The sequence below is a fragment of the Thermobia domestica genome, chromosome 8 (genome assembly GCF_964235325.1).
Source record: "Thermobia domestica chromosome 8, izTheDome1.hap1.1, whole genome shotgun sequence".
NCBI lineage: Eukaryota > Metazoa > Arthropoda > Insecta > Zygentoma > Lepismatidae > Thermobia > Thermobia domestica.
In genome coordinates this window covers 184814982-184830929 of record NC_137461.1, presented here as the reverse complement: position 1 = coordinate 184830929, position 15948 = coordinate 184814982, and the positions used below count along the sequence as shown (strand labels likewise).

At 38.2% G+C, this 15948-nt stretch overlaps 1 protein-coding gene across 8 annotated transcripts in view; it reads right to left on the bottom strand.

The window, feature by feature from the left end:
* Positions 1-15948, bottom strand: part of Atg4a (Autophagy-related 4a) — a 440329-nt gene that overhangs the window by 33815 nt on the left and 390566 nt on the right. For 6 of the 8 annotated variants that reach the window (XM_081769296.1, XM_081769295.1, XM_081769297.1 and 3 more), the window contains one exon: positions 6891-7062. The exons of 1 other annotated variant lie outside the window; for it this stretch is intronic. In XM_081769296.1, coding sequence (XP_081625422.1) covers positions 6891-7062 — 172 coding nt within the window. Of the gene's footprint in view, positions 1-6890; positions 7063-15948 lie in introns of those variants that run through there. One more of the 8 variants, XM_081769303.1, reaches the window with a different exon arrangement.

Below are 15948 nucleotides of genomic sequence, written 5' to 3'. Positions count from 1 at the left end.
TTTGCTGGACTTGTATCTAGAAGAAAAGGAAAATTGTTTGGGTGGAATGACATTGGACAATGTGTTAAAGAGAAAGCGTGAAACGGTTATTTAAGCGACAACGTTTTCTGTCAAGTACCCCCATGCACCTGATTCTTACACGAATTAGTAATTGACCCATAGTGGACCACAACGGGGACGGAAGGTTCAGAGGGATTTCTCATTTATAAATGATAATGGCCCAGAAAATGCGAACAAACTATTGATTTTTGCGGAAGATATGTTTCTGTAGCTATTGCAGGAACAAGACAGATGGTATATGGAAGGGACATTTCAAGTTGCTCTCAGAGATTTCCGTTAACTTTATACTATACATGTGAACATTCGTGTAAAGTCAATTCCAATTGTATATGCCTTGCTTGAAAGGAAGAATCACAATACTTACGTCGAGCTGTTTCAAAAATTATACTATTATTATTCTTCAATAAAGATCTATCTTGCACCGAAGAGAGTGATAGGGGATTTTGAGGTACCAGCTACGAAAGCTGTGAAAGGAGTATTTAAAGATGCAACGGAAATACAAGGGTGCTTTTTGATTTGTGTCAATCAACGCAGGTACCAGAATCGTTTGAAAAGATTGTGTGAAAGAGATTAAGGACGAGAAGTGACTCTAAAAGATTTTCTTAGAAGTGTCCGTCAAATTGCAAGAAATCGTTAAGAGACCACAGTGGGGCAAAATTAAACTTAATGGACGACCCAATTATAATTAACGTAGTATATACTGAATATATGTATGTTGATTTTATATTATTTCATTAGTGTACCTTTGGTTTTTAAATTAGATGTATATTTTCACCTTTACTCACTATATTGTATACCTTTATTGTTTTATCATTTTCTGTAAGTGTATGATGGCACGTCATATTAAAGCAGTTCGAAAAGCACGCTTGAGTATTCGTTTGACTTGCTGTAAATGCTAGGTCAGCATGTTTTACGAATTTTTTCGGTGTGCTACTCACTTTGTTTGAAGGCGAAAAAGTAGATACAGGTAATAAGGGATGATAGAAGAGAAATGATGGTACTTGCTGTACAGATGTCAACTTACATTACATGAATCTATATTATTATTATTATTATTATTATTATTATTATTATTATTATTATTATTATTATTATTATTATTATTATTATTATTATTATATTATTTTTATTATTATTATTATTCGTTAAAAATATTTTTCCGAAGGGAATTTGTTCGGGGAGATTTTGTCCTAGGCACATTCTTTCACGGGCGATTATGTCCTAGCGGGGAGATTTTGTCCTAGATTCGAGAACGAGCACGAACCCAAGTGATTGCGAGCTCAGTTGAGAGAAGTGGGCGCGAGCCCAGTTGAGAGAGGTGACCGCGAGCCCAGTGGATAAAAACCAGCTATGAAATGAATTGTTCGCAATAATTTAGAAAAATTATTTAGTGAATCTACAAAGCTTCTGAAATTAATATTAAATGTACTTATGACGTCACCAAAAGGAGAAAGGCGTTTTGCCACAATGAAAAAAAATGGACTTTCAAGGAATTGAATGTTGCAAGAAAGGTTATCGCCATTGGTTACGTTTTCCATCGAAAAAGACCTGATAATGGGAATACCAGAGTTCAACCAGCATGTATTAGACAAATTTGCTCCAATCAAAAAGAGAAGAATGGACTTACTAATTAACTAAGATGACTAATTGGATAAAATATTCTGCATTACTTTTTATTTTTAAGAGAATTTTATTTAGTTTTATATGTCACAGTATTTGAATCTAAAGTTATGCTGATTACTCAATGAGTCCAGTTTATATCTTCTGTCTCCGATCGTTCGTACTACAACACGCGAAAGCACAATCCACAGGCCGCCTATGGTTTGTATTCCTATTGCTGTGAGATCAACCTTAATATTGTCCTCCCATCTGCGTCTAGGTCTTCCTAATGCTCGTTTTCCAGTTGGATTTTCAGTTAAAACTGTAAAAGTGTTCTTATTTTCTTCCATTCTGGCTACATGACCTGCCCATCTAAGCCTCCTCGATTGAATGACCCTAAGAATGTTTGTTAAACGATATAAATTATGAAGTTTCCACCATTCCCGTTTCTTTTGGGTCGGAATATTCGTCTTAGGATCTTATTCTCAAACACTATTTAGTTTTCTCTGCATTTACTTCTAAACCCAAGTCACTGCAAGCGTTCAATCAGACCTCAGCATTTCTTTCTATTGCTCTCCTATCATCCCCTATTAAATTCACATCATCAGCACACGCCATAACCTGGAGAATACTATTCAGCTCTAGACCCTATCTTTGATTTTTCTTATAGTATACTCCAGGACAAAGTTAAATAATAATGGCGACAACGCGTCTCCTTGTTTCAGGCCATTCTCGACATGAAATTTCGAAGGCAAGAATTTTATTACCAGGAATTTACTTTGGGATTCATTTAAATATATCTTAATTAACCTAACTAGATTTTTCGATATCTCTCAGACAAAAGAATTTCTGAATTGTGCTGACTATTTCCTTTCATGTATTTCTGAATGACTAAACATACAGGTTGTTCTTTTTATTGGCGTTCCTAAAGATCGCCTCATCTCGCGTCAGTCTACATGTATTGCCCATCAGCCTGCCATAAATTTAATGACAGACGCCTTTGGGAAAAAAAAAAGTTGCCTATAGAGGAAGTTCAACGATGACTACAATGCAGAAAGGTACACTTCGTAATACACGATTTTCAGCGCACAGATTTTACCCAAGTTTAAAGAGGTAACAGATTGTAAGTAACGTATTCTTTTGCATACAGGAACAATGTTTTAGTTGTTTGGAAGAACTTATATTCCAAGTTACTTCGCGCTCTAAGTTTATGTTGATTGTGTTTCTTCAACACCGAGTTTAATTCAAAGCCATCTGGCCATCCATAACACGAATTTTATGTTCCAGGTGATGGATTGCAACACGACGAGTCGATCATGAATGAAATATAACCAATTCTGCCACGCAAATGCTGTGCAGACTTTCCCAATCCTAAGCAAATTCTTTCTCTTTAATTCTCTTTTTACTCTTCAACACCACAATCTGTTTTCCATGAATTAAATTTCATTTTGTTAAGCAACTCTGGTCACCCTTTGCTTACCATCACCATCACCTTTTGCTCTGAAGATTTTGATTTATAAAATCCTAGGGTAGGCTTATCTGTTCTGAACTCTCAAACTTTTAATTTATTCTTTGTTATAGTGAGCTACAAAAGCTGACAAGATCTTACTGCACAATATTGTGGCTTCGACACTTTGAATTGACATTACTATAACCTCAACATCAAAGTATTCTTTGAGGCAAAGTTCATGACTTCAATTCGTTCAAATTGACTGCTCAGACACAGCTTACCCTATTCTGGTATTTTTGCGAACATATTGTAAGTAGTTTGCTTCCGAGCCATACAATTCATGTAGCCTTCTTGTATAACCTCGTCCTTTTCCTATTGCGTAAAGTCTACTTAATTTCTCTGCCGGTGTATCGTTGATAAATTTCCAGAAGTCGTCTCCAGTCTCTATTAATCACTTTCCATTGTCAAGTTATGTAGCAGATTATTTTGTATGACTGTATCAACTCCGTTAAGTAATTAAAAGTATTATATACCACTCTAGTAGTGCTAAGCTGCTGCTTTACTTGTATATATTTAGTACAATATTAAGAACAGAAAACATGAACTACTGTTTTGGTGACAAACTTTTACCGAATACGTCTATCCTTACTCTCGAATACGGGAACTGCGTGTCGAACAAAGCAGGAACGAAAGAGATGTGAAACTGTTCGCTTCGCAACTCACGAAAGAGATGTGAAACTGTTCGCTTTGCAACTCGTAGCTGTCCTCGAATTGAGCAGCTGACCATTCTGGTTGAAGCAATGTTAGCTTTTATCTCAGCTACTCCGAGGGACTGCTAGAATGGCGTTTCTAATCTTTTCCCCCAAAATTCGTTTGTACGTTTGATGGTTAATTATTTATAGTGCAAAATGGCTTCAGAGAACCTCCACTAAATGAATATGTAAATAAAGGAAAAGAGTAAATGATTTCTTACCCTGTAGTACAAATTAATAGCTAGCGTTCTTACTTCGCAATCGGGAATAATTTGAGTACGGTGAATGGCCATACTGACTAAGCTTCTTCGAGGGTTTTTCCTGTTTTATCACGTGAATACTGGGATGGTACCTTTAAACATAGGAAACGGTCGATTCTCCTACATTCTTCTCCATTGCTGTTAACAATTTCAGTTCCAGTAATAATAATAATATACAATCAAAGTACGTTGAACGAATAAATAAACATCACAGATAAGATCTAAATTATCTTGTTGCTAACGTATCTACATTCAGCTTATTTTTAATGTTTAAGAACTTATTATATAAGTTAGCACTTCTCGCAAAATACAAGAGCGTTTTTTGTTTCAACTTTCGTTAAGTCATCAAAGGAGAACAACGTGAGATGACGAAACATGTATAAGTCAAATCTGTTAATTGGAGATAGCACATTCTCCGTATCTAAAAACAGACGTTGTTGTTCAATCATTGTGGAGTAACGAGCACGAAAACATATCGAGTGCAAACTAAGAGCCCGCCAAGTGTAAAGTATGTAACGACATTTGATTTCACCGGGTAGCCAGTGAGTTCTCTGAAATTCCAAGATCAGAGAGCTCAGAAAACATGTTCTACGCCTTTGAGGAACCACATGACTAACGAATTAATCAAGATCGCCTTCTACTACAGATTTCCACTCTTGGTTATTCTCGTCATGTACGTCGGTAAATCTTGCTTTAAAGTTTCTGTTGCACTTGTACACACAATTACATCATATAGTGTACCCTTGGCGGTCGCTTCGATTGCACTTGATGCAATTTCATGCTCATTACTCAACCAATCATTGAACAATAGTGTCTGTCTTTTGGTAAGTGGATGTGCGATCTCCAATTAACAGATTTGGCTGATTCGCGTTTGCCAATTCATGGGGTTCTCCCCTAGTGATCCACTGAATTTTTTGAGAGACCGAATGGAAGATCTGGCAAAATCATGCCTTACCAGATTTGTTGATTTTCCTTAGTAGAAGTAATTGCGGAGAAAATTAAATAATGGAGATTCGCCATAAGAGCAAAAGTGCAAATTATGGATATGTTTTTAAATATCTAGTATATCAACATTACCAATATTAAACTATATCCATGTCGAAATTCAATGTGGATTAAATCTTGGAATTCGTGTTATTATTTAATTCAAATTATTTTATCTTCAAAAATTCTGTTGAGGAATTTGAAGAAATATACAAAATGAAAATTATGCATTTATGCTGCATAATTGGGAAACATGGTCCCTTAGTCTGAGAAGAAAACGTAGGATGAAATATTTAAAAATAACATCCTGAAACGAATATCAGGACCCAAGAGGAATAGGAATGGAAATGGCGGAAACTTGACAACGAGAAAATGCATAATTTAAATCGTTTGTCTATCCTTGTTAGAGTCATTAAGTTAAGAGACTCAGATGGCCGACTCATATAGACCAAATAAAAATAAAATTAAAAAAAAAAAAAAATACTAATTGGAAACCCAATCGGAAAATGACCATTGGGAAGGCCTAGGCACAGATGAGAGGACAATATTAAGATGGATCTTGCAGAAATAGGAATACATGGAAAATAAGATCCAGTTGGCTAACGTCGTAAGTCAATAGAAAGTTTCTGTGAATGAGGCATTGAACCTCCAAATTCCATAGGACATAGAGTTAGTTTTAGTAAGTCGGGAAAGTTTTTTTAAAGCAGATTAGTGTCAGCAAGAGTTTTGCTTCGCTAGAGATAGCTTAAAAATCATTTTGAAAAAAATAAATAATATACGAGTATATAAACATTGTTCAGCGTAAGCTCTAAACTCCGATAAACAAAATATTTGTATCCTTCCGCTTGTCACAAATACGATTGGCTAGTGATGTATCACTCCCACTTCCCACGGGGAGGAGCAAATTGTGCACTGCATTCTGACAATACTGCCTCGTGTTGTCCAGATACAGCAGCAGCAGAAAAGAAACTCGAAAGATTAAAAAAAAAAAAAAAGTATTTGAATTTCGCTCGTAAACAATTGTTGCTTACAGTAGTGAGTAAAGGTTTGCCTTGGTGTTTCAGTACAACACTCGCGGAACCGGGATTCATGCCAGTCATCTTTCAGACTTTAAAAGCAGAACACCCGTCCACAGTTGAGTTGGCGCCATAATTACTGCGCATGCTTAGTGTTTATTTCTATTGTTTCATTAGCCACACTCGATTGAAGTATTATTAGATAATCCGTATTATATTTTTTGTAATTTATAATAATATAGCAGTTTTATATGAAGCTTCATAGTAAAAATAATAATGCAATCACATGAACTATTTTGCGGAGGAGTACAAGCGTCAGTAGGATAACAGCAAATCAGCGAGATTTAGTTTCACGTGGCTTTGTTTATCGCAGTTTAGAGCTTACGCCGAATAATGTATAGGTTTAAGTGGCCAATATTTGATTTGATGAATACAAAGCAATGTAGCTCAGATTGTTATATTATTAGAACAGTAGGTATCAAAATCAGAAGTGGAAATGTACTATCAGTAAATTACATAATCTCACTAACCTTTGAATTTTGTTGTAAGTTTTGTTCTTCACTTCCAGTCAACTCAAAGAAATGAGAAACACCTTCCGGAAACCAGAATAATATCTTCTTGTCCAGCAACCCAACCGAAGTTCATGTTTTCGAGAAAATTAAAAAAAAAAAAAAAAAAAAAAAAGTATTTCGTACGATGAGGAACTTATCCACATTTAAGTACAATGACTGAACTAAGAACTGTAATAAAATATATCCTTTTAACTTACGATAAAGAGATGTGGCTCCAACAGACCCTACAGCTCCATCTTCTAATGGAGACCAATTACTCGGTCTTTCGTTACATAGTTCAAACAAGGGCTGCTTTTCGGACGTCACAATTTTCTGTTGTATTTGCTGGCACAGTAAGTCGAACTCTGCCTCTGTTTTACTGAAAAAACACTGAAAAATACATCTCTAGACTTAATATGTTAAGTTCCAAATTCATCTAAAGAAATAAATACTATTATTTGAAGAGACAGGAACAACGTGAAAGAGCACAACACGATATAGGAAGATCTAAGGTACTAGGAAACTGCTTCGCAACAATGAAAAAAGTAGAGTAATGTTTCAGGTTTATAATCAAAAATCTATTATAATAATTATTATCTAGATTAAAATCTCAGTTCTTCCACTCGTGGCAAGAGAAGTATTCTGCAAACAATATTCACCCAGTACTCATTTATAATCTACACTGACACACGTACATGTGTCCAAATTTGCAGTCGAAATTATCTGAGAAAAAGCCATGGCGCCACTATCTGCTGACCTCAGCATCACCACCGTGTGTCTTGATAAAAGCGATACACAGCTAATTCCATCGCAGATGGCTTCCATGAAGCGCATGAAGGTGTACCTTCTGCCAATCCGCTTTACAGGCTTTCCATAGTGGCTAGTGCTGACGAAAAGAAAGCAAAGTGCTCTCTTCCGGAGACCAACCGGTACAAATCCATGACTGCCTGGCATCTAGTGACTTCAATGGGATGTCCTCAAATAAAGTAGCCTTGATTCCAGTGACTGGCTCCATTTGTTGCAGAAACTGTTATGTATAATATATCATGAGGCCTTAACTTGGTACGAACGGAAGGGTTGGATTTTAGTAATGGCAACACTGCAATACATATAGTCGGGAACAAAGCAATCCATTATAATTCATACCAGCGGTAGAATAGATACCGACCCTCCGTCAGAGTACATGAACTCGCCTGCCCTCCCCTCCATGGGCGCGCAGCGCCAGCAGTTAGAAGGCAGTTCTGAGTAAGTGCTCGTGGACTATAATCACGTTGCATGAGTGCTGGTTTAAAATCACAAAATCTGGAGAAGATCAGAGGAGCTGGTTGAAAATCGAATGCGCTAGAGGTAGGAATGCAAAACAGTGCTACGAAGTATTGGAAGATGTTTGTGGTGCAAGTGCATTACCATACCGTATAGTATCAAGGTAAGTCACCGACGACGGACGACAAAATGTCACAGACATGCCTCGCTCAGACCATCCTCCTGTAAGTGAAGAATATGTGCAGAACGTGAACAATGTTAGTGGTAGCGGATCGAAACGCCACGATTCGTCAATTGGCAAACGATACAGGACTAACGCACTCGACTGTGCTGAAAATTCTGAAGAACCTGGGATTGCGTAAAACTGCCTCAAGGTGGGTTCCACATAATCTGACTGGACAACAACACAAGTGGCTGCGATATTATGCCGCTCGAACACACTTGGAGTGGTATCAACATGAAGGTGAGACCTTTTTACGGCGGATCATCGCTATTGATGAGACCTAGGCCAGATCGTATGAACCACAGCTGAAACGGCAATCAAACGAGTGGCGTCATCCTGGGTCACCGAGAAAAACAACAGTTCGGGACACCCCAAACAATGTGAAAGCTATGCTCTTCATTGAATACGACTGGGATGGTGTAATCACAAACCATACCGTCCCCCAAGGACACACCGTTAGTGCAGAGTACTACTGCAATTTTTTGCAAAACAATCTACGAGCAGCTGTTAGACGAAAACGACACCACTTCCTGATGAACCCACCTATTATTCTGTATAACAATGCAAGGGCACATTCAGCAGGTGCGATCACTGATTTATTAAATCGTTGGGGCTGGGAAGTGCTGTATCATCCCCCGTATTCTCCAGATTTCAATCCCTGCGACTACCATCTCTTCCCGAAGATGAAGGAACCACTTCGTGGGACACGCTTTCGTACAGTTGATGATCTCCGGGCGACCGATCGCTCCATCTGCACTATCCAGAGATTAGGCACTGCCAACGGCATCCAGCGACTTCCACATCGCTGGGAACACGCGATTCACAATGCTGGTGATTACATCGAGGGCCTATAGAACTTCGAACCTTGTAAGTACTCTACTTCTCACGATATACCGTTGTTGCCATTACTAAAAATCCAATCCTTGTGCTTATGTCACTGTCATATAGACATAGCAAATCTTTTGTGTAAATAAATGTTAGTATATGTTGCTGGTAGTATGTAGAGTTGATTTTACAGATTTCAGACACCTGACGAATAGTGAATTTTTCATTATAGCAATATCCCGCGACGACCATAATTCCTGTCGAGAAAGTTCCTTTGAATCGGTGGATAAATTCTGGACGGACTTTTTGGTCGATCGAAGTGTAAGTAATGCCGCAAATTTTCAACATAATCGGATATATAAATTCACGCTTCATCCAGTGTGGCGACAAACTTCCAGCCTTTATCAGGTAGATGATACTCGTAGAGGCGTCTGGAGTTCGTCTTCTCAACGACAGGTCTTACTTACCTAAGGTTTGTGGTTCTTAATCCATTTTCGTTGCAATATTTCTGAATTTTAGACTCAGAAAACTTCACGTGGGAAAATATCTTGATATACTCTTCCCAAAACCTGTTCACTTTACGAGCCGTGAAGCACACACCACACATGTACTGCAAGCTCATAGCTATGTGTTGACCTTCGAACAATACAGTTTAACAGACACTGTATGCATGGTTAGAGACAAAGTTGGACACACACGCTACTTCACTTTCTCTATAATTATGAATATAATTATCAGCGTGGTTTTGTTAAGTTCTTCAATTAAAAATGTATCTTTAACTGTATAAGATTGCGTAAATTTTCGCACACTAAACCTTTTATTCTCAAAAAAGCTTCTAAAATTAAAATAAATAAATATCTAGACGGATAGTTCTCTTAGCTGCTACCTGATCGTCTGTCGTTGTTTTGTCACACGCCCACACACAGTGAACAACTAGTTAAACCAAGAGAAAGAATTACAAATCTTCTAACTCAAAATTTCAAGTCGGTCGAAGAAAAACCAGAAACGAGGAAAAACATTTCAATTATCTGTGACACACAACACATACTTCTTCCAACGGACATTCTTCAAGACACTTAGACTTATACACACTTATAATAAAATACGCTAAGATGCAGAGCTAAACGTCACCACAAGTCACAGTGGACAAACTAAGCAATACTGACAGTGCAGTTGCTAGTACATAAACTTTATTAAATACCCAAATTCTTGATGAACAAGTTATTTTCATATTTTTGTGCGTGAAATGTAGTGCGCATGTCAAGGGAATGATTGAATTCTATTGAAACTCTGTAGTACAAACTTGTTAATTCAGCTGTACATGTTTCTGAACTCATTAAGGTTCAAAACTTTTACGCATGCAGCTCAAGTCACATAAACACTTTAATATATATATACTCTTCCCTTGGAATACCTTGGAAGAGAGGCAAATCATTGAATTGGGATTTTACATGCACAGATACTTTCGCCCCTTCTAACCTTCCTTTCTCCTCACTCCAAGTGGGCAATGTAACCAGTCGAAAGGAAACAGAAAAAAGAAGAAAATACAGTAACCTACCAGAGAAGTACCAATTTGTGCCCATTGCCATTGAATCCAGTGGATCCTGGGGCAAAGAAGGCCTCAGCTTTATAAGGGAAGTAGGTAAACGCATCACTCAATTATCTGGTGATGATATAGCAAGCATCTTCCTAATTCAGAGAATAAGTATGGCAGTGCAAAGAGGTAATGTAACCTCTATATTAGGAACCATACCACCAGGTAAAGAGCTAGAGAAGATTTTTCTTCTTTAAAACGCCTTTCTTTATGTTATCTGATTTTATTATGCTTGAAGAAGAAGAAATTGATTTGTATATAAAGTTATCTCTACTATGTGATTTGCTTTAGGATTGTTCTGTTTATGTACATGTTATTTATTCTTGTATTAGTTAAAATTTAATTTTTATCACTTGTTTGACCAGTAGTTGCAAGAAATAATCATATTATGTTATGATTTTTTCAGTAATAGATTGTGTTTTTAGAGAAAATATAAATTTAGAGAAAAAAAAAATGTACCATATTTTATATATTTCAAAATTCAAATAAATTGTAATATTTACATTACAAAGAAAATATATATATTATATATATATATATATCGGGTGATTCCGTTAATCCGTACCAGGCCTTTAAATCGAAAACGGTCCGAGATATGTACAAACTTACCCCATTAGTTGCAAAGGACAACAGAGCGAAGTAAAAAGTTTGGTCCCAGGGTCCCAGACGGGGTCCAACTCAAAATTGTCAAATGGAAAGAGGGGTCAAGTGGTATATCGCTTGAAACCTCTTGTAAAAAGAAAGAAGCCACAACAAGTCCTGATTCTCTACGATCACCCTATGCAAAATGGCGGCGGGTCAAAATGTCATCAAAAGTTGCATTGAAATGAATGTGAAAAACACATATTCCAGTGGAATTGGCGGTAAAATTGCTGGACAGTGCCAGGTAGCCCTGGAGAGTTGTGCTGTTCATTATAAAAACACATCAGCGAGTGGTGCACACAGCCGAAATATTGAGTCAATGACACTAGTCGGTCGGGAGAAAACAACTGTTTTCACTTTACTTGCACAGAATTCTTCGAGATGTGGAACGAGGCAAGCATGCTCTACCAATGTTTCCTGCATCTGTTTTGTAAGAGGTCTGGGGCTCTTCCCAGATCTTGACCTTGGTGTCCGCACAGGATGTGTGTTTGAAAGCCCTTTGTCGGTAGTTGTGATGTTGCTTCTTAGGGTGACCTCTCCCCTCCCAGACCTCCGACACTATGGGATCAAGGAAATTGAACACTGTATCCTCCCGACTGGCTAGTGCAACGGACGAAATATTTCGGCTGTGTGCACTACGCGATTATTTGTTTCCATGATGCACACCATAACTGTCCAGGGTAAAGCAATTATACGGAAAATTCCCCCGGGGACATGCTGTTTTGCACCATTTGCCCGCATTCAGCCCAGAACCCAAAACGGCTAGATCTGTATTCTGGACTTGCCGTGTGATATCCAATGACATAAATCTTGCCAATCCCCGAGTGTCACGTTGCGACCCTCCCCGCGTTATTGTGTTATTTCCGTTCGAGAATGCATTTTCCCCCCAATTCTCGACCTAGGTTTGAATGATGTCACAACCTAGTTCGTCTGTATACCTATCTTAAGCACAGTGTTCCTCAGTAACAACAGGCGAATAATGGGATTGACGCAGGTTCCAGCCCTGTCCTTACCTGCCCTTTTCTTTCCTATGCGTCGTGTAAAAGTGAAATTCATGAGACATTAATGTCGTGAAACGTGTATCTTCAAATGAAATACCGAAATGAATAAACATACACATCTTTGATAACGATTACTGCAACTGGATTGTGCTGTTTGCTGGTTTCTGTTTGTTGTACAAAACATACGCCTTTCGAGAGAAACAGTCGCAGACAACCTTGGATTGAAAGGCACGAACGTGAGGTACGCTGGAACACAGTTTGTTCCACAGCAAGTTGAGCAGGCTTTGCTGAAGGCTCGTTAGTACGAATTGTAGTGAAGTATTTGCGCTGTGCAAAAGTAATACACGCTACGAATTGAGTTGTGTGTGTGTGTGTGTATGTGTGTCAGAAGGCTTCCATTTCATTGTAGAAGGTGGCACGTACTACCCTAATATCGTGTATTAGTACAGTGTCGGCTAAAGATAGCATTGTATTGGAACAATGCCATATACGAACGGGGAGGCATTTGACATGCTAATGGTGTTAGCGGAATGTAGGCAAAACTATAGAGCTGCAGCCCGAATTTATAACGCAAGATTCCCACAGCGACAATCAATTTCCCATAATGTGCTTCGACGGTTAGCAAATCGTCTGAATCAAACAGGGCGCACACCTCCTCAGTATGAGGGTCACAAACATGCTCCAATTGTAGATGACAACGATGTCGTTATTGATGTTTTGGCTGCTGTCGAAGTACGTCTTAATGCATCCTCACGAGGTATTGCCCAGGATCGCGGAATTAGTCAAACAAGTGTACTGCGTATACTGTGGAAGCATAAACGCCACCCGTATCATATCTCCTTGTGACAGGTGCTAACAGATGCCGACCGTAATAAGCGCCTCCAGTTTTGTAATTGGGCCCGTCAGAAATTGAGGACAAACCCAACGTTTTTCACTATGTACGTGCTGTGGACAGACGAAGCAATATTACAAGTGATGGTCATGTCAACCTACACAATGCGCATTATTGGGCTGCGGACAATCCGCACTGGACACTACAGATCGACCGACAAAGACGTTGGAGCATCAATGTGTGGGGTGGTATCATTGGAACACATGTAATTGGGCCCTGGTTTATTGATGGAAATGTAACGTCGGCTCTGTTCCATCAATTCCTGACAGAACATCTACCGCAACTGTTGGAAAACATCCTACTTCATGTGTGGCGTAATATATGGATGCAATTGGATGGTTGTCCAGCACATACTGTTCGTATATGCAGAAGTGCATTAAATACTTTATTTCCGCACCGTTGGTTAGGAAGAGGGTCCAATACTCTTTTCCCTCTCGCTCTCCAGAACTTACGTGCATGGACTATTATTTCTGGGGTCGACTCAAGGAGCTTGTTTACACGAATAGACCAACTACATCAGAAGATATGAGGCAACGTATAATGATCGCATTTCGAAGCATAGGAGAGGCAGTGCTTGAAGCTGTGGGCTATAATTATTATCGCCGTCTGGACCGTTGTCTTGCTGTGCATGGACGACAATTTCGGTAAAACGTGCTGTGTGAAGTGCACACCTGTTACATAACGGACAGCTGCCGTCTCCAAGGTAAATATGATATATCCTTTGTACGTTATGCAGTGGTAAATTAATTCTTAGAACAACGTTAGACGTTTCAATATAATATGCTTACCTGTCCACCATAACGCTTCCATTTCCATACTGTGTATGTTACCAGTGTTGACTACGAGACGAGACAAGACAACACTCTTCAGTAGTGTCACGAAACAGGACTGAACAGTCTCTGTAGTATTGTACCTGGAAAACGTATGTTACCAAGGAAATATAGCTGTTCAAAATGTTCAGGGTCTTCCCTCCAGCACAACCAAACAACTGCTAATTTGGAGGTGGACCCTGCCTGGATATCTAGAACTGGTTACCGTGATATGTTGTACTTTTGAAATAATGAGACACTTGTTTTTCAGTTTTTCCGTCTGGCTGCCCGTTTCAGATTTATAGGGGTGGCCATATTGTTTTCAGTGCAACTTTTGATGACATTTTGACCCGCCGCCATGTTGCATAGCGTGATCGTAGAGAATCGGGACTTGCTGTAGCTTCTTTCTTTTTACAAGAGCTTTCAAGCGATATACCACTTGACCCCTCTCTCTTTCCATTTGACAATTTTGAGTTGGGCCCCGTCTGGGACCCTGCGGGGGACCCTGGGGCGAAACTTTTTACTTCGATCTGTTGTCCTTTGCAACAAATGGGATACGTGTTTTTCAGTTTGTACATATCTCGGACCGTTTTCGATTTAAAGGCCTGGTACGGACTAACGGAATCACCCGATATATAAACATTTAATATACGCACACATTCTACTCACACAATTGTGTTGGTGAAGTGCGGTGACCAGAAGTGTCACTGTCAAAATGTGTAGGAGGAGTGCAATTGTCAAGTGAAATCCATCAGTGAAGAGGAACGGTCCAAGGTTCGTCGCCTTAAGCAGATCAGAAGGAAGGCGCAGGAGATATCCTTAGGGAGGAACCGAAATGTCGTTGTGGGGATATGAAATAAGGAAACGCGATGGGATCTGTGTGTGTGTGTAGTGATTTTATTTTCTTGTGTTGAAAGGAAGATTTTCAGCATTAAGTGACAATGCAAAAGCTTACTGCACACTAATTAGTGCCAGCACAGCTGGAGCTTGGAAAACGTTAATAATCGTCATTTCGAAGTTAATACTCTGTTCCGGACATTGGACAACAAAAAGCAGTATCCCCACTTTATTCTTTTATTTATTTATTTTTATTTTTATTTTTTTTTTTTTTTTGAACTTTAAAAAAACTTTACTAATTTTACATTTAAAAACAAGAAAATAATAATATTGAAAACTGATATAACTTCTTTTTAACATACAATTTCTTGTAAAATTTCTCCTGTCAGATATATTTTACTATAGTTGGTAAAGTAAAGCCAAAAACATGCAAATTAAAGTAACGTTAAGAGGCTTGATAACTTAAATTGAGCACTTTAATCAAGAAAGTAATATTCGCATTCAAGTTAGGATGTTTTAATATGCACATATTTGAAGTGTCTAAAATATGTGATTGACAGGCACTCCTTGTACGTATACTTACTGAAAAAAAAAAACTTTGTGTGTTAGCTAAAAGTTTATGCAGTGTATTGTCTGGTTTGTGTAAAACACATTGTATAGGAATATCTTCAACTAGGTGTTCGTGAAATTAGAATTAGCTTAAATCACTATGCTAATGAAATCAAAATGACAACCATCTGTTGGAAAAAGATATGATCTCATTAAGTATTTATTTCTATTGGTACAAAACTAATTGACCAGATAAACCGGACATGGAATTCTGTTCAATTACATATATCCATATTGCATATATAATTAAAAATTAGGCTAAGCAAAGACGCAGTCAGCTGATTACCCTGATCTTTCTAACCAATAGAGATCTGGATCCATGTGCATGGACAGGAAAGACAATATGGACAATAACAGTAACATTATGTCGTACACTAATGTTGCAACACAAAAAACTATATAGAACTACCACGCTTATCTAGGATCTAGTGAAGTTAAATAAAACACACGTCTTTGCATCGTACACTGTATTAAAGTAGTAATTATGTAATGTGGATGTATGTCTGTATTTTTATATATATTGGTCTATACCAGTATTTGCTAGAATATTATGTACCGTAAAATAACTATGTTACTCGCAT